Source organism: Salmo salar, chromosome 25 (genome assembly GCF_965601325.2).
Source record: "Salmo salar chromosome 25, fSalSal1, whole genome shotgun sequence".
Lineage (NCBI taxonomy): Eukaryota > Metazoa > Chordata > Actinopteri > Salmoniformes > Salmonidae > Salmo > Salmo salar.
Genome location: NC_138315.1, coordinates 52,200,001 through 52,220,000, shown reverse-complemented (window position 1 = coordinate 52,220,000; position 20,000 = coordinate 52,200,001). Strand labels below are relative to the sequence as shown.

General features: G+C 43.7%; 1 protein-coding gene across 4 annotated transcripts in view; it reads right to left on the bottom strand.

Moving 5' to 3' along the window:
• The window catches only part of pard3bb (par-3 family cell polarity regulator beta b), a 563,164-nt gene that overhangs the window by 346,699 nt on the left and 196,465 nt on the right, over positions 1-20,000 (bottom strand). For all 4 annotated transcript variants that reach the window (XM_082969211.1, XM_082969213.1, XM_082969212.1 and 1 more), the window contains 2 exons: positions 16,733-16,872; positions 16,212-16,340 (listed from right to left, as the gene is read on the bottom strand). In XM_082969211.1, the coding sequence (XP_082825337.1) occupies positions 16,212-16,340; positions 16,733-16,872 (269 nt within the window). The remainder of the gene's footprint in view (positions 1-16,211; positions 16,341-16,732; positions 16,873-20,000) is intronic.

Here is a 20,000-nt window from a genome sequence, read left to right as displayed (position 1 = left end):
CTCTCTGGTAACCCAGGTAACATGACTACATGGTACTCTCTGGTAACCCAGGTAACATGACTACATGGTACTCTCTGGTAACCCAGGTAACATGACTACATGGTACTCTCTGGTAACCCAGGTAACATGACTACATGGTACTCTCTGGTAACCCAGGTAACATGACTACATGGAACTCTCTGGTAACCCAGGTAACATGGTACTCTCTGGTAACCCAGGTAACATGACTACATGGAACTTTCTGGTAACCTAGGTAACTCAAGCTAGCCATAAAACCAGTTTAATAAACAGATAAAAGAACACCTTACTGCATAAAGAGGAAGAGACACAGACATTTTCTATATGTTGTATTGTAATGTGCACTGTACTACTGTATTAAACCTATATATTGTGTGTATGCACTGATATGTAGGCTGTGTTTGACGTCTCAAATGTATTTCAGTCCTTGACTAATAATGTTCTGTATTATGTTTCATGTTATCATGTGGACCACCAGGAAGAGTAGCTGCTGCTTTTGTAGCGACTAATAAACACCAAATACTGTGTGACATTTTCAGACGGAGACGCTTCTTCGGTAGAATCACGTGTAACAGAGGCTGAGATCGGCTGCGTTGTTTGGGAAGCGACAGCCTCTATCTCATCCACTAAATCACTGGCCTGTAATTCAGGCCACTTATACACCTCTTTTCTCTGAGTCTCATCTTGTCAGGAAGTAACAGACAACAGATGCAAGAGAGCAGCACTCCATTCCTTATATAGTGCACTACTTTAGACCAGGGCCGCATGGCACCCTATTCCCTATGTAGTGCACTACTTTAGACCAGGGCCGCATGGCACCCTATTCCCTATGTAGTGCACTACTTTAGGCCAGGGCCCTATGGCACCCTATTCCCTATGTAGTGCACTACTTTAGACCAGGGCCCCATGGCACCCTATTCCCTATGTAGTGCACTACTTTAGACCAGGGCCCTCTGGCACTCCATTCCCTATGTAGTGCACTACTTTAGACCAGGGCCGCATGGCACCCTATTCCCTATGTAGTGCACTACTTTAGACCAGGGCCGCATGGCACCCTATTCCCTATGTAGTGCACTACTTTAGACCAGCGCCCCATGGCACCCTATTCCCTATGTAGTGCACTACTTTAGACCAGGGCCCTATGGCACCCTATTCCCTATGTAGTGCACTACTTTAGGCCAGGGCCCCATGGCACCCTATTCCCTATGTAGTGCACTACTTTAGATCAGGGCCCTATGGCACCCTATTCCCTATGTAGTGCACTACTTTACACCAGGGCCCTATGGCACCCTATTCCCTATGTAGTGCACTACTTTAGATCAGGGCCCTATGGCACCCTATTCCCTATGAAGTGTACTACTTTAGACCAGAGCCCTATGGAACCCTATTCCCTATGTAGTGCACTACTTTAGACCAGGGCCCCATGGCACCCTATTCCCTATGTAGTGCACTACTTTATGCAGTGCACTACATCCCTGGTCGTCCCTACTGCCTCTGATCTGGAGGACTCACTAAACAGAGAACATCCCTGGTCATCCCTACTGCCTCTGATCTGGAGGACTCACTAAACAGAGAACATCCCTGGTCATCCCTACTGCCTCTGATCTGGAGGACTCACTAAACAGAGAACATCCCTGGTCATCCCTACTGCCTCTGATCTGGAGGACTCACTAAACAGAGAACATCCCTGGTCATCCCTACTACCTCTGATCTGGAGGACTCACTAAACAGAGAACATCCCTGGTCGTCCCTACTGCCTCTGATCTGGAGGGCTCACTAAACAGAGAACATCCCTGGTCATCCCTACTGCCTCTGATCTGGAGGACTCAATAAACAGAGAACATCCCTGGTCATCCCTACTGCCTCTGATCTGGAGGACTCACTAAACAGAGAACATCCCTGGTCGTCCCTACTGCCTCTGATCTGGAGGACTCACTAAACAGAGAACATCCCTGGTCGTCCCTACTGCCTCTGATCTGGAGGACTCACTAAACAGAGAACATCCCTGGTCGTCTCTACTGCCTCTGATCTGGAGGACTCACTAAACAGAGAACATCCCTGGTCATCCCTACTGCCTCTGATCTGGAGGACTCACTAAACAGAGAACATCCCTGGTCATCCCTACTGCCTCTGATCTGGAGGACTCACTAAACAGAGAACATCCCTGGTCATCCCTACTACCTCTGATCTGGAGGACTCACTAAACAGAGAACATCCCTGGTCATCCCTACTGCCTCTGATCTGGAGGACTCACTAAACAGAGAACATCCCCGGTCATCCCTACTGCCTCTGATCTGGAGGACTCACTAAACAGAGAACATCCCTGGTCGTCCCTACTGCCTCTGATCTGGAGGACTCACTAAACAGAGAACATCCCTGGTCATCCCTACTGCCTCTGATCTGGAGGACTCACTAAACAGAGAACATCCCTGGTCATCCCTACTGTCTCTGATCTGGAGGACTCACTAAGCAGAGAACATCCCTGGTCATCCCTACTGTCTCTGATCTGGAGGACTCACTAAACAGAGAACATCCCTGGTCATCACTACTACCTCTGATCTGGAGGACTCACTAAACAGAGAACATCCCTGGTCTCCCCTACTGCCTCTGATCTGGAGGACTCACTAAACAGAGAACATCCCTGGTCACCCCTACTGCCTCTGATCTGGAGGACTCACTAAACACAAATGCTTAGTTTGTAAATGATGTCTGAGTCTTGTCGTGTGCCCCTGGCTATACATAAATTTTAAAAAAACTTGAAAATTGTGCTGCCTGGTTTGCTTAAAATAAGGTATTTGAAATGATTAATACTTGTACTTTTGATACCTAAGTATATTTTAGAAATTCCATTTACTTTTGACATAAAAGTATATTGAAAGCCAAATACTTTTAGACTTTTACTCAAGTAGTATTTTACTGGGTGACTTTCAACTTGAGTCATTTTCTATTAAGGTATCTTTACTTTTACTCAAGTATGAGATTTAGGTGCCTTTTTCCACCACTGATTAATGATATTATGAATAGAAACGGTGGAGGTCGAATATGCAGCTATCGAAAATATATGGGAACATCTGCTCGATACAAAGTCGCAACCAAATGACTGCAGCACTACCACAAAAATGGAGGAGACCAGTGGAAAAGGGGAGAGGGTAGGGAACTTAGCTTGTCTGCCATATATTAAAGATACAAATTGGCTGAAAATTATTGGCATGAATAGAAAAATATACCAGTTTCATCCGAGGACAAAAATGTTGTCAGCTGTGCCATACAGGTTGCAAAAAAAAATACAAAATGGGAGGAGATTTTTGGTACAATGCATTCGGGAAGTATTCAAACCCCTTGACTTTTCCACATTACGTTACAGCCTTATTCTAAAATTGATTAAATCTTTTTTTTCCCCCCCTCATCAATCTACACACAATACCCCATAATGACAAAGCAAAAATAGGTTTTTAGAAATGTTTACAAATTTATTACAAATAAGTATTCAGACCCTTTACTCAGTACTTTGTTTTAACACCTTTGGCAGTGATTACAGCCTGGAGTCTTCTTGGGTATGACGCTACAAGCTTGGCACACCTGTATTTGGGGAGTTTCTCCCATTCTTCTCTGCAGATCCTCTCAAGCTCTGTCAGGTTGGATGGGGAGCGTTGCTGCACAGCTATTTTCAGGTCTCTCCAGAGATGTTAAGTTTGGGCTCTGGCTGGGCCACTCAAGGACATTCAGAGACTTGTCCCGAAGCCACTTCTGCGTTGTCTTGGCTGTGTGCTTAGGGTCGTTGTCCTGTTGGAAGGTGAACCTTCGCCCCAGTCTGAGGTCCTGAGTGCTCTCGAGCAGGTTTTTCATCATGGATCTCTCTGTACTTTGCTCCGTTCATCTTTCTCTCGATCCTGACTTGTCTCCCAGTCCCTACCGCTGAAAAACATCCCCACAGCATGATGCTGCCACCACCATGCTTCACCGTAGGGATGGTGCCAGGTTTCCTCCAGACGTGATGCTTGGCATTCAGGTCAAAGAGTTCAATCTTGGTTTCATCAGACCAGAGAATCGTGTTTCTCATGGTCTGAGAGTCTTTAGGTGCCCTTTGTCAAACTCCAAGCGGGCTGTCATGTGCCTTTTACTGAGGAGTGGCTTCAGTCTGGTCACTCTACCATGAAGGCCTGATTGATGGAGTGCTGCACAGATGGTTGTCCTTCTGGAAGGTTCTTTCATCTCCACAGAGGAACTCTGGAGCTCTGTCAGAGTGACCACCTCCCTGACCAAGGCCCTTCTCCCCCGATTGGTCAGTTTGGCCGGGTGGCCAGCTCTAGGAAGAGTCTTGGTGGTTCCAAACTTTTATTTAAGAATGATGGAGGCCACTGTGTTCTTGGGGACCTTCAATGCTTCAGACATGTTTTGGTACCCTTCCTCAGATCTGTGCCTCGACACAATCCTGTCTCTGAGCTCTACGGACAATTCCTTCAACCTCATGGCTTGGTTTTTACTCTGACATGCACTGTCAACTGTGGGTCCTTATATAGACAGGTGTGTGCCTTTCCAAATCATGTCCAAACAATTGAATTTACCACAGCTGGACTCCAATCAAGTTGTAGAAACATCTCAAGGATGATCAATGGAAACAGGATGCACGTGAGCTCAATTTAGAGTCTCATAGCAAAGAGTCTGAATACTTATGTTAATAAGGTATTTCTGTTTATTATTTTTAATAAATTAGCCAACATTTCTAAAAACCTGTTGTTGCTTTGTCATTTGTATTTATTATGGACCCCCATTAGTTCCTGCCAAGGCAGCAGCTACTCTTCCTGGAGTTTATTATGGATCCCCATTAGTTCCTGTCAAGGCAGCAGCTACTCTTCCTGGGGTTTATTATGGATCCCCATTAGTTCCTGCCAAGGCAGCAGCTACTCTTCCTGGGGTTTATTATGGATCCCCATTAGTTCCTGTCAAGGCAGCAGCTACTCTTCCTGGGGTTTATTATGGATCCCCATTAGTTCCTGCCAAGGCAGCAGCTACTCTTCCTGGGGTTTATTATGGATCCCCATTAGTTCCTGTCAAGGCAGCAGCTACTCTTCCTGGGGTTTATTATGGATCCCCATTAGTTCCTGCCAAGGCAGCAGCTACTCTTCCTGGGGTTTATTATGGATCCCCATTAGTTCCTGTCAAGGCAGCAGCTACTCTTCCTGGGGTTTATTATGGATCCCCATTAGTTCCCGCCAAGGCAGCAGCTACTCTTCCTGGGGTTTATTATGGATCCCCATTAGTTCCTGCTGCCAAGGCAGCAGCTACTCTTCCTGGGGTTTATTATGGATCCCCATTAGTTCCTGTCAAGGCAGCAGCTACTCTTCCTGGGGTTTATTATGGATCCCCATTAGTTCCCGCCAAGGCAGCAGCTACTCTTCCTGGGGTTTATTATGGATCCCCATTAGTTCCTGCCAAGGCAGCAGCTACTCTTCCTGGGGTTTATTATGGATCCCCATTAGTTCCTGCCAAGGCAGCAGCTACTCTTCCTGGGGTTTATTGTGGATCCCCATTAGTTAGTCTAACGTGATGATGTTAATTGATGGGGCTGTGTTTCTACATTATAACGTGATGATGTTAATTGATGGGGCTGTGTTTCTACATTATAATGTGATGATGTTAATTGATGGGGCTGTGTTTCTACATTATAACGTGATGATGTTAATTGATGGGGCTGTGTTTCTACATTATAATGTGATGATGTTAATTGATGGGGCTGTGTTTCTACATTATAATGTGATGATGTTAATTGATGGGGCTGTGTTTCTACATTATAATGTGATGATGTTAATTGATGGGGCTGTGTTTCTACATTATAATGTGATGATGTTAATTGATGGGGCTGTGTTTCTACATTATAACGTGATGATGTTAATTGATGGGGCTGTGTTTCTACATTATAACGTGATGATGTTAATTGATGGGGCTGTGTTTCTACATTATAACGTGATGATGTTAATTGATGGGGCTGTGTTTCTACATTATAACGTGATGATGTTAATTGATGGGGCTGTGTTTCTACATTATAACGTGATGATGTTAATTGATGGGGCTGTGTTTCTACATTATAATGTGATGATGTTAATTGATGGGGCTGTGTTTCTACATTATAACGTGATGATGTTAATTGATGGGGCTGTGTTTCTACATTATAATGTGATGATGTTAATTGATGGGGCTGTGTTTCTACATTATAACGTGATGATGTTAATTGATGGGGCTGTGTTTCTACATTATAATGTGATGATGTTAATTGATGGGGCTGTGTTTCTACATTATAACGTGATGATGTTAATTGATGGGGCTGTGTTTCTACATTATAATGTGATGATGTTAATTGATGGGGCTGTGTTTCTACATTATAACGTGATGATGTTAATTGATGGGGCTGTGTTTCTACATTATAACGTGATGATGTTAATTGATGGGGCTGTGTTTCTACATTATAATGTGATGATGTTAATTGATGGGGCTGTGTTTCTACATTATAATGTGATGATGTTAATTGATGGGGCTGTGTTTCTACATTATAATGTGATGATGTTAATTGATGGGGCTGTGTTTCTACATTATAATGTGATGATGTTAATTGATGGGGCTGTGTTTCTACATTATAATGTGATGATGTTAATTGATGGGGCTGTGTTTCTACATTATAATGTGATGATGTTAATTGATGGGGCTGTGTTTCTACATTATAACGTGATGATGTTAATTGATGGGGCTGTGTTTCTACATTATAACGTGATGATGTTAATTGATGGGGCTGTGTTTCTACATTATAATGTGATGATGTTAATTGATGGGGCTGTGTTTCTACATTATAATGTGATGATGTTAATTGATGGGGCTGTGTTTCTACATTATAATGTGATGATGTTAATTGATGGGGCTGTGTTTCTACATTATAATGTGATGATGTTAATTGATGGGGCTGTGTTTCTACATTATAACGTGATGATGTTAATTGATGGGGCTGTGTTTCTACATTATAACGTGATGATGTTAATTGATGGGGCTGTGTTTCTACATTATAATGTGATGATGTTAATTGATGGGGCTGTGTTTCTACATTATAATGTGATGATGTTAATTGATGGGGCTGTGTTTCTACATTATAATGTGATGATGTTAATTGATGGGGCTGTGTTTCTACATTATAATGTGATGATGTTAATTGATGGGGCTGTGTTTCTACATTATAATGTGATGATGTTAATTGATGGGGCTGTGTTTCTACATTATAACGTGATGATGTTAATTGATGGGGCTGTGTTTCTACATTATAACGTGATGATGTTAATTGATGGGGCTGTGTTTCTACATTATAATGTGATGATGTTAATTGATGGGGCTGTGTTTCTACATTATAATGTGATGATGTTAATTGATGGGGCTGTGTTTCTACATTATAATGTGATGATGTTAATTGATGGGGCTGTGTTTCTACATTATAAGGTGATGATGTTAATTGATGGGGCTGTGTTTCTACATTATAACGTGATGATGTTAATTGATGGGGCTGTGTTTCTACATTATAACGTGATGATGTTAATTGATGGGGCTGTGTTTCTACATTATAACGTGATGATGTTAATTGATGGGGCTGTGTTTCTACATTATAACGTGATGATGTTAATTGATGGGGCTGTGTTTCTACATTATAATGTGACTCCTGTGTAACTCTGTTCTCTGTCTGCCTACAGCCGGGCAGAACATTAGCCACAGCAGGTCCATAAGCACTGTGATAAACCCTGGATAAACGCTGTGGAGAGAAACGGATCAACACACGTAAAGGCCCGTAGGCGGCCTGGGTCTACGCTGGGACAAGAGACAGAGACAGAGACATGGACTGTAAAGCTGCCTGCTGGCCAGTGGGGACTTAAAGGACGGACAGATGATCACCTACAAGATACAGCTGGTGAGATGATGTGACAATAACCAAAGACTTGATTGAGTTGTAAGGCTGAAAGACTGGCACCCACCACTAGTACGTGGGTCCTCAGATCCTCCTGGTATGGGCTGTATATGGGCTGTATAGGGGCTGTATAGGGGCTGTATATGGGCTGTATATGGGCTGTATATGGGCTGTATAGGGGCTGTATAGGGGCTGTATAGGGGGCTGTATAGGGGCTGTATAGGGGCTGTATAGGGGCTGTATAGGGGCTGTATGGGGCTGTATATGGGCTGTATATGGGCTGTATGGGGGCTGTATGGGGGCTGTATAGGGGCTGTATATGGGCTGTATAGGGGCTGTATAGGGGCTGTATGGGGCTGTATATGGGCTGTATAGGGGCTGTATAGGGGCTGTATATGGGCTGTATAGGGGCTGTATAGGGGCTGTATAGAGGCTGTATAGGGGCTGTATATGGGCTGTATAAGGGCTGTATATGGGCTGTATAGGGGCTGTATAGGGGCTGTATATGGGGCTGTATAGGGGCTGTATAGGGGCTGTATATGGGCTGTATATGGGGCTGTATAGGGGCTGTATATGGGGCTGTATAGGGGCTGTATATGGGCTGTATAGGGGCTGTATAGGGGCTGTATAGGGGCTGTATAGGGGCTGTATATGGGCTGTATATGGGGCTGTATATGGGGCTGTATAGGGGCTGTATATGGGGCTGTATAGGGGCTGTATAGGGCCTGTATAGGGGCTGTATATGGGCTGTATAGGGGCTGTATAGGGGCTGTATAGGGGCTGTATAGGGGCTGTATATGGGCTGTATAGGGGCTGTATATGGGCTGTATATGGGGCTGTATAGGGGCTGTATAGGGGCTGTATAGGGGCTGTATAGGGGCTGTATAGGGGCTGTATATGGGGCTGTATAGGGGCTGTATAGGGGCTGTATATGGGCTGTATAGGGGCTGTATATGGGCTGTATATGGGGCTGTATAGGGGCTGTATAGGGGCTGTATAGGGGCTGTATAGGGGCTGTATATGGGCTGTATAGGGGCTGTATAGGGGCTGTATAGGGGCTGTATAGGGGCTGTATAGGGGCTGTATAGGGGCTGTATAGGGGCTGTATAGGGGCTGTATGACTAATAGATGTCGATTTTAGAATAAGAAATAGGACATAGGAAATATGACTTGCAGACTTCTTTTTGTTTACGTTTTGTTTACGTGCTGCTGTGCGTTTTGTTTACGTGCTGCTGTGCGTTTTGTTTACGTGCTGCTGTGCGTTTTGTTTACGTGCTGCTGTGCGTTTTGTTTACGTGCTGCTGTGCGTTTTGTTTACGTGCTGCTGTGCGTTTTGTTTACGTGCTGCTGTGCGTTTTGTTTACGTGCTGCTGTGCGTTTTGTTGCCAATCTTACTTTGCTACCAGACAACTTTACGGTTTTTACATTTTGATTACCGTTTTATATTTGTAGTTTTTCCCCTCACTCAACTTTTTTTTCATTCAACTTTTTCACTCCGGAGGTTTTATCTGGACGTGGTTCGTCAGGACCTCCACCAGCCGAAGCTAAGTAGTAACATTAACATGATGCCTTCTAACTGCAGTCGCACTCTGGACCTAGTTTTGTCCCGTGGAATAAATGTTGTGGATCTTAATGTTTTTTCCTCATAATCCTCGACTATCGGACCACCATTTTATTACGTTTGCAATCGCAACAAATAATCTGCTCAGACCCCAACCAAGAAGCATTAAAAGTCGTGCTATAAATTCTCGGACAACCCAAAGATTCCTAGATGCCCTTCCAGACTCCCTCCACAAGATGTCAGAGTACAAAAATCCTACATTTATTTTTGAGACAGCCGCAAAGTTAACTAAAAAGCAGCATTCAACAAGAGAGGATGGCTTTCACTTCAGCAGTAATGAATTCATGAACTTCTTTGAGGAAAAGATCATGATCATTAGAAAGCAAATTACGGACTCCTCTTTAAATCTGGGTATTCCTCCAAAGCTCCATTGTCCTGAGTCTACACAACTCTGCCAGGACCTAGGATCAAGGGAGATACTAAAGTGTTTTAGTACTATATCTCTTGACACAATGATGAAAATAATCATGGCCTCTAAACCTTCAAGCTGCATACTGGACCCTATTCCAACTAAACTACTGAAAGAGCTGCTTCCTGTGCTTGGCCCTCCTATGTTGAACATAATAAACGGCTCTCTATCCACCGGATGTGTACAAAGCTCACTAAAAGTGGCAGTATGTCACGCCCTGACCTGAGAGAGCCTTTTTTATGTCTCTATTTAGGTTTGGTCAGGGTGTGATTTGGGTGGGCATTCTATGTCTGTATTTCTATGCTTTGTATTTCTTTGTTTTGGCCTGGTATGGCTCCCAATCAGGGACAGCTGTAGATCGTTGTTGCTGATTGGGAGTCATACTTAGGCAGCCTGTTTTCCTTTGGGGTTTGTGGGTAGTTAATTTCTGTTTAGTGTTTTGCACCTGACAGAACTGTTTGGCTGTCGGTTTCTTGCTTTTTGTGTTTAAAGTGTTCGATCTTTAATAAATTCATGATGAGCACTAACCACGCCGCGCCTTGGTCTACTCTCTTCAACGAAGGCCGTTACACAGTAATAACGCCTCTCTTGAAAAAGCCAAACCTTGACCCAGAAAATGTAAAAAGAAAAACTAAATTGGCCTCTCCCATTCCTCTCAAAAATGTTTTGAAAAAGTTGTTGCGCAGCAACTCACTGCCTTCCTGAAGACAAACAATGTATACGAAACGCTTCAGTCTGGTTTTAGACCCCATCATAGCACTGAGACTGCACTTGTGAAGGTGGTAAATGACCTTTTAATGACGTCAGACCGAGGCTCTGCGTCTGTCCTCGTGCTCCTAGACCTTAGTGCCGCTTTTGATACCATCGATCACCACATTCTTTTGGAGAGATTGGAAACCCAAATTGGTCTACGGCGTCTGGCCTGGTTTAGGTCTTATCTGTCGGAAAGATATCAGTTTGTCTCTGTGAATGGTTTGTCCTCTGACAAATCAACTGTAAATTTCGGTGTTCCTCAAGGTTCCGTTTTAGGACCACTATTGTTTTCACTATATATTTTACCTCTTGGGGATGTCATTCGAAAACATAATGTTACATTTCACTGCTATGTGGATGACACACAGCTGTACATTTCAATGAAACATGGTGAAGCCTCAAAATTGCCCTCGCTAGAAGCCTGTGTCTCAGACATAAGGAAGTGGATGGCTGCAAACTTTCTACTCTTAAACTCGGACAAAACAGAGATGCTTGTTCAAGGTCCCAAGAAACAAAGAGATCTTCTGTTGAATCTGACAATTAATCTGGATGGTTGTACAGTTGTCTCAAATAAAACTGTGAAGGACCTCGGCGTTACTCTGGACCCTGATCTCTCTTTTGAAGAACATATCAAGACTGTTTCAAGGACAGCTTTTTTCCATCTACGTAACATTGTAAAAATCTGAAACTTTCTGTCCAAAAATGATGCAGAAAAGTTAATCCATGTTTTTGTCACTTCTAGGTCAGACTACTGCAATGCTCTACTTTCCGGCTACCCGGATAAAGCACTAAATAAACTTCAGTTAGTGCTAAATACGGCTGCTAGAATCCTGACTAGAACCAATTTTTTGTATCATATTACTCCAGTGCTAGCCTCCCTACACTGGCTTCCTGTTAAGGCAAGGGCTGATTTCAAGGTTTTACTGCTAACCTACAAAGCATTACATGGGCTTGCTCCTACCTATCTTTCCGATTTGGTCCTGCCGTACATACCTACACGTACGCTACGGTCACAAGACGCAGGCCTCCTAATTGTCCCTAGAATTTCTAAGCGAACGGCTGGAGGTAGGGCTTTCTCCTATAGAGATCCATTTTTATGGAATGGCCTGCCTACCCATGTGAGAGACGCAGACTCGGTCTCAACCTTTAAGTCTTTATTGAAGACTCATCTCTTCAGTAGGTCCTATGATTGAGTGTAGTCTGGCCCAGGAGTGTGACGGTGAACGGAAAGGCTCTGGAGCAACGAACCGCCCTTGCTGTCTCTGCCTGGCCGGTTCCCCTCTCTCCACTGGGATTCTCTGCCTGGCTAGGGTCAGTCTGTTATATCTGGAGAATTTCTCATGTCTTATCTGGTGTACTGTGTGAATTGAAGTATGCTCTCTCTAATTCTCTCTCCATCGCTCTCCCTCGCCTCCCGAAGGACCTGAGCCCTAGGACCATGCCTCAGGACTACCTGGCATGATGACTCCTTGCTGTCCCCAGTCCACCTGGCCGTGCTGCTGCTCCAGTTTCAACTGTTCTGCCTGCGGCTATGCAACCCTGACCTGTTCACCGGACGTGCTACCTGTCCCAGACCTGCTGTTTTCAACTCTCTCTCTCTCTACCGCATCTGCTGTCTCAACCTCTGAATGCTTGGCTATGAAAAGCCAGCGAAATCCTTGTGTTTATAGCTCTAACAGTGCAGTAATATCTAACAAGTAAATATCTAACAATTTCACAACAATACACACACATCTAAAGTAAAGGAATGGAATTAAGAATATATAAATATATGGACGAGCAATGTCAGAGCAGCATAGCACTTTGTGACATCGGCTGATGTAAAAAGGGCTTTATAAATACATTTGGTTGATTGATTGAAAGCGGTATACATAAAGCATGAGAGATGAGAGACCGAGAGACAGAAAGAGAGATGAGAGACAGAAAGAGAGAGAAGAGACAGAGAGAGAGGGGCAGGAGAGAGGGCAGAGAGAGAGAGAGGAGACACAGAGAGAGAGGGAGAGACAGAGAGAGGAGAGAGGCAGAGAGAGAGGAGAGAGAGAGAGCGAGGGAGAGAGAGAGAGGAGGAGAGCAGAGAGAGAGAGAGGGAGAGAGAGGAGAGAGCAGAGAGAGGGGAGAGGAGAGACAGAGAGAGAGAGTAGAGAGGAGAGGAGAGAGAGGGGGGGGGGGGGGGCAGAGAGAGAGAGGCAGAGAGAGGGGAGAGAGGCAGAGAGAGGGGGGGGCAGAGAGGGGAGAGAGAGCAGAGAGAGAGAGAGAGAGAGAGAGAGAGAGAGAGAGAGAGAGAGGAGAGAGAGAGAGAGAGAAAGGAGTCCATGGTGGGTGAAGGTGGCTATTCATCTTGACATTATCCTGACACCTCCCTGGAGAAACAGGACAAAGACAGGAAGCAGAACTCAGGGCTTCCTGTTCCTGTCCTCAAGGCCATCTCGAGGAAAGAGAAGAGGAACGCCAGGGTCTACCTCTCCCTCCCTGACCCAACACTGACAGACCCACAGGACAGCAAGACAGAGAGACAGAGACAGTGGAAGAAGAGAGGGAACCACATTATCAAGACAGACAGGATGGAAAGAGAGGGAACTACATTATCAAGACAGACAGAATGGCAGGAGAGGGAACCACATTATCAAGACAGACAGAATGGAGAGAGGGAACAACATTATCAAGACAGACAGGATGGAGAGAGGGAACAACATTATCAAGACAGACAGAATGGAAGGAGAGGGAACCACATTATCAAGACAGACAGAATGGAGAGAGGGAACAACATTATCAAGACAGACAGGATGGAGAGAGGGAACAACATTATCAAGACAGACAGAATGGAAGGAGAGGGAACCACATTATCAAGACAGACAGAATGGAGAGAGGGAACAACATTATCAAGACAGACAGGATGGAAAGAGAGGGAACCACATTATCAAGACAGACAGGATGGAAGGAGAGGGAACAACATTATCAAGACAGACAGGATGGAAAGAGAACGTATACGACTGACTCATAACAATTGTCTATGTTGCTGACCTCAGCCCTCCTTTTTCTAGGAAAAGAATGACATGTTGTTGTTTAGGTGACGTGTTGTTGTCTAGGTGACGTGGGGAGAAAAGCTGACATGTTGTTGTCTAGGTGACGTGTTGTTGTCTAGGTGACGTGGGGAGAAAAGCTGACATGTTGTTGTCTAGGTGACGTGTTGTTGTCTAGGTGACGTGTTGTTGTCTAGGTGACGTGGGGAGAAAAGCTGACATGTTGTTGTCTTGGTGACGTGTTGTTGTCTAGGTGACGTGTTGTTGTCTAGGTGACGTGTTGTTGTCTAGGTGACGTGGGGAGAAAAGCAGACATGTTGTTGTCTAGGTGACGTGTTGTTGTCTAGGTGACGTGTTGTTGTCTAGGTGACGTGTTGTTGTCTAGGTGACGTGTTGTTGTCTAGGTGATGTGGGGAGAAAAGCAGACATGTTGTTGTCTAGGTGACGTGTTGTTGTCTAGGTGATGAGGGGAGAAAAGCAGACATGTTGTTGTCTAGGTGACGTGTTGTTGTCTAGGTGACGTGTTGTTGTCTAGGTGACGTGTTGTTGTCTAGGTGATGTGGGGAGAAAAGCAGACATGTTGTTGTCTAGGTGACGCGGGGAGAAAAGCAGACATGCTGTTGTCTAGGTGACCTGTTGTTGTCTAGGTGACGTGTTGTTGTCTAGGTGACGTGTTGTTGTCTAGGTGACGTGTGGTTGTCTAGGTGACGTGTTGTTGTCTAGGTGATGTGTTGTTGTCTAGGTGACGTGTTGTTGTCTAGGTGACGTGTGGTTGTCTAGGTGACGTGTTGTTGTCTAGGTGATGTGTTGTTGTCTAGGTGACGTGTTGCTGTGGGGTGGAGCTGTTAACACAAACACGCCACTAAGAGGACGATTCATTGCCCTCCTGTAGCTAATTGATCTGCTAATTACTCTCAGGCTGACACTCAGATGGATTTATGCAGTGAGTGAGTGAGGTGTGTGTGTGTAGGTGGGTGTGTGTGTGTGTGTGTGTGTGTGTGTGTGTGTGTGTGTGTGTGTGTGTGTAGCAGAAGACCAACAGAAGAACAGAACCACACAGAGAGAAATGGTTGATGAGTAAATGAAATAGTTTTATTAATAAATTGATTGGATGGATTTAATTCAAGTTGGAAGTTGTAGCAGAGTAGGATGACTTTAGAGGAACAGATAGGTTGGTTGATTAGTAGAATACCTGAGGAGGAAGAGGAGGAGGAGGAAGAGGAGGAAGAGGAGGAGGAGGAAGAGGAGGAGGAAGAGGAGGATGATGAGGAAGAGTAGGAGGAAGAGGAGGAGGAGGAAGAGGAGGAGGAAGAGGAGGAGGAGGGGGAGGAAGAGGACACAGAAGTTGTAGTTGTCAAGGTTGCGGTCTAGACAGAGAACCCTCTATCTAAGGAGTACTAGAGAAGACTCTAACCAGTTCTCTGAGTAGGAGATGTATCTAGACTAGTACTAGAGAAGACTCTAACCAGTTCTCTGGGTAGGAGATGTATCTAGACTAGTACTAGAGAAGACTCTAACCAGTTCTCTGGGTAGGAGATGTATCTAGACTAGTACTAGAGAAGACTCTAACCAGTTCTCTGGGTAGGAGATGTATCTAGACTAGTACTAGAGAAGACTCTAACCAGTTCTCTGGGTAGGAGATGTATCTAGACTAGTACTAGAGAAGACTCTAACCAGTTCTCTGGGTAGGAGATGTATCTAGACTAGTACTAGAGAAGACTCTAACCAGTTCTCTGGGTAGGAGATGTATCTAGACTAGTACTAGAGAAGACTCTAACCAGTTCTCTGGGTAGGAGATGTATCTAGACTAGTACTAGAGAAGACTCTAACCAGTTCTCTGAGTAGGAGATGTATCTAGACTAGTACTAGAGAAGACTCTAACCAGTTCTCTGGGTAGTAGATGTATCTAGACTAGTACTAGAGAAGACTCTAACCAGTTCTCTGGGTAGTAGATGTATCTAGACTAGTACTAGAGAAGACTCTAACCAGTTCTCTGGGTAGGAGATGTATCTAGACTAGTACTAGAGAAGACTCTAACCAGTTCTCTGGGTAGGAGATGTATCTAGACTAGTACTAGAGAAGACTCTAACCAGTTCTCTGGGTAGTAGATGTATCTAGACTAGTACTAGAGAAGACTCTAACCAGTTCTCTGGGTAGGAGATGTATCTAGACTAGTACTAGAGAAGACTCTAACCAGTTCTCTGGGTAGGAGATGTATCTAGACTAGTACTAGAGAAGACTCTAACCAGTTCTCTGGGTAGGAGATGTATCTAGACTAGTACTAGAGAAGACTCTAACCAGTTCTCTGGGTAGTAGATGTATCTAGACTAGTACTAGAGAAGAGTCTTACCAGTTCTCTGGGCAGGAGATGTATCTAGACTAGTACTAGAGAAGACTCTAACCAGTTCTCTGGGTAGTAGATGTATCTAGACTAGTACTAGAGAAGAGTCTTACCAGTTCTCTGGGCAGGAACACATCTTCCTGTCTGGCCACCAGCAGAACAACACTTTCTCCCTGTCTGGTGCTCCTCAACATGGATACCAAGTCCTCCTGGCTACGCCTGCTGATGTCCACACCGTTCACCTTGGAAGACAGAGGATCCCAGATCAAGGGTTTAATAGCTACATTGGAAATGTCCACCTTAAATCACCAGAGAATTCACATTAAAAAACAGGATGAACAACCAGTCCTTCATTTACACTTTCCACTCAAAACACAAAGGAAGTCTACAGAGAACACCAGGTATTCACATATCCACTATCACAGGATATCAAGTTCAAATTTAAACTTTACTGTTCCAGAGGGGAATTGATTTTGGAAAAACAGGATGGACTCAGTTTTGAGTTGATATGATAACGTCGAGTCAGTCTGATTTTGTGATTGGATAATGCTTAAAGGCCCCGCCACTAAACTCATCTGATTTGCTGTGTGGGCTGTCCCTCACCGGCTGATTGGCTGTCTGAGCTGTCACTCACCTCCAGGATCCGATCGCCAGACTGCAGGCGTCCATCTTTGACGGCGGCCCCGCGCGGCAGGATGTTCTTGACCAAGATAGGACCAGGACCGTGTACAGATGAGTCCCTGGTCACCACTGTGAAGCCTAGACCCTCGGGACCTGGAGACGGAGACACACACGACAAGGGACGTCTCAGAAACTAAGTACAGCATTCAAATCTGCAAGATAATAAAAATAGGAAATATATAATAACCCAGGGTAATGTGGTACACCACCATAATACTCCATTACTACACCGTAATATTCCATTACAACACCATAATACTACATTACCACACCATACTATTCCATTACAACACCATAATACTCTATTATACTCCATCACAACACAATAATACTACATTATTACACCATAATACTCCATTACACCACCATAATACTACATTATCACACCATAATACTCAATTATACTCCATCACAACACCAAAATACTCAATTATACTCCATCACAACACCATAATACTACATTATTACACCATAATACTACATTACACCACCATAATACTACATTACTACACCATAATACTCAATTATACTCCATCACAACACCAAAATACTCAATTATACTCCATCACAACACCATAATACTACATTATTACACCATAATACTCAATTACACCACCATAATACTCCATTACACCACCATAATACTACATTACTACACCATAATACTACATTACTACACCATAATACTACATTACTACACCATACTATTCCATTACTACACCATAATGAACCATTACAACACCATAATACTCAATTATACTCCATTACAACACCATAATACTACATTATACTCCATTATACTCCATTACAACGCCATAATACTACATTATACTACATTATACTCCATTACAACACCATAATACTCCATTATACTCCATTATACTCCATTACTACACCATAATACTACATTACTACACCATAATACTACATTACTACACCATACTATTCCATTACTACACCATAATGAACCATTACAACACCATAATACTCAATTATACTCCATTACAACACCATAATACTACATTATTACACCATTATACTCCATTACAACACCATAATACTCAATTATACTCCATTACAACACCATAATACTACATTATTACACCATTATACTCCATTACAACACCATAATACTCAATTATACTCCATTACAACACCATAATACTACATTACTACCCCATACGATTCCATTACTACACCATAATGAACCATTACAACACCATAATACTCAATTATACTCCATTACAACACCATAATACTACATTATACTCCATTATACTCCATTACAACACCATAATACTACATTATACTCCATTATACTCCATTACAACGCCATAATACTACATTATACTCCATTACAACACCATAATACTACATTATACTCCATTACAACGCCATAATACTACATTATACTACATTATACTCCATTACAACACCATAATACTACATTATACTCCATTATACTCCATTACAACACCATAATACTCCATTATACTCCATTACAATGCCATAATACTACATTATACTACATTATACTCCATTACAACACCATAATACTCCATAATCTCGGTAAAATGAGACAATAGGATGAAAAAGGACAGAAAGGATAGAATAGAAGCTCAACTTTATTGGGTTATTGGATCAGGTTAACCTAACCCTAAGGTTGAATTCAGAATTAGGACGAGGATCAGGTTAACCTAACCCTAAAGTTGAATTCAGAATTAGGATGAGGATCAGGTTAACCTAACCCTAAAGTTGAATTCAGAATTAGGACGAGGATCAGGTTAACCTAACCCTAAAGTTGAATTCAGAATTAGGACGAGGATCAGGTTAACCTAACCCTAAGGTTGAATTCAGAATTAGGATAAGGTTAACCTAACCCTAAGGTTGAATTCAGAATTAGGACGAGGATCAGGTTAACCTAACCCTAAGGTTGAATTCAGAATTAGGATGAGGATCAGGTTAACCTAACCCTAAAGTTGAATTCAGAATTAGGACGAGGATCAGGTTAACCTAACCCTAAGGTTGAATTCAGAATTAGGATGAGGATCAGATTAACCTAACCCTAAGGTTGAATTCAGAATTAGGATGAGGATCAGGTTAACCTAACCCTAAAGTTGAATTCAGAATTAGGATCAGGTTAACCTAACCCTAAGGTTGAATTCAGAATTAGGATCAGGTTAACCTAACCCTAAGGTTGAATTCAGAATTAGGATCAGGTTAACCTAACCCTAAAGTTGAATTCAGAATTAGGACCAGGTTAACCTAACCCTAAGGTTGAATTCAGAATTAGGATCAGGTTAACCTAACCCTATGGTTGTATTCAGAATTAGGACGAGGATCAGGTTAACCTAACACTAAGGTTGTATTCAGAATTAGGACGAGGATCAGGTTAACCTAACCCTAAGGTTGAATTCAGAATTAGGATGAGGATCAGGTTAACCTAACCCTATGGTTGTATTCAGAATTAGGACGAGGATCAGGTTAACCTAACCCTAAGGTGGAATTCAGAATTAGGACGAGGATCAGGTTAACCTAACCCTAAGGTTGAATTCAGAATTAGGATGAGGATCAGGTTAACCTAACCCTATGGTTGTATTCAGAATTAGGACGAGGATCAGGTTAACCTAACCCTAAGGTTGAATTCAGAATTAGGACGAGGATGAGGTTAACCTAACCCTAAGGTTGAATTCAGAATTAGGATGAGGATCAGGTTTACTGAATTCCTCTCGGATATGGTCTCTTCAGCCTTCCCAGCCACAGCCCTGTGATATAACCCCCAGCCTCCAGCCCTGTGATATAACCCCCAGCCCTGTGATATAACCCCCAGCCCTGTGATATAACCCCCAGCCTCCAGCCCTGTGATATAACCCCCAGCCCCCAGCCCTGTGATATAACCCCCAGCCCTGTGATATAACCCCCAGCCCTGTGATATAACCCCCAGCCTCCAGCCCTGTGATATAACCCCCAGCCCTGTGATATAACCCCCAGCCCCCAGCCCTGTGATATAACCCCCAGCCCTGTGATATAACCCCCAGCCCCCAGCCCTGTGATATAATCCCCAGCCCTGTGATATAACCCCCAGCCCCCAGCCCTGTGATATAACCCCCAGCCTCCAGCCCCAGTGATATAACCCCCAGCCTCCAGCCCCAGTGATATGCCTCCAGCCTCCAGCCCAGTGATATGCCCTCAGCCTCCAGCTCAGTGATATACCCTCAGCT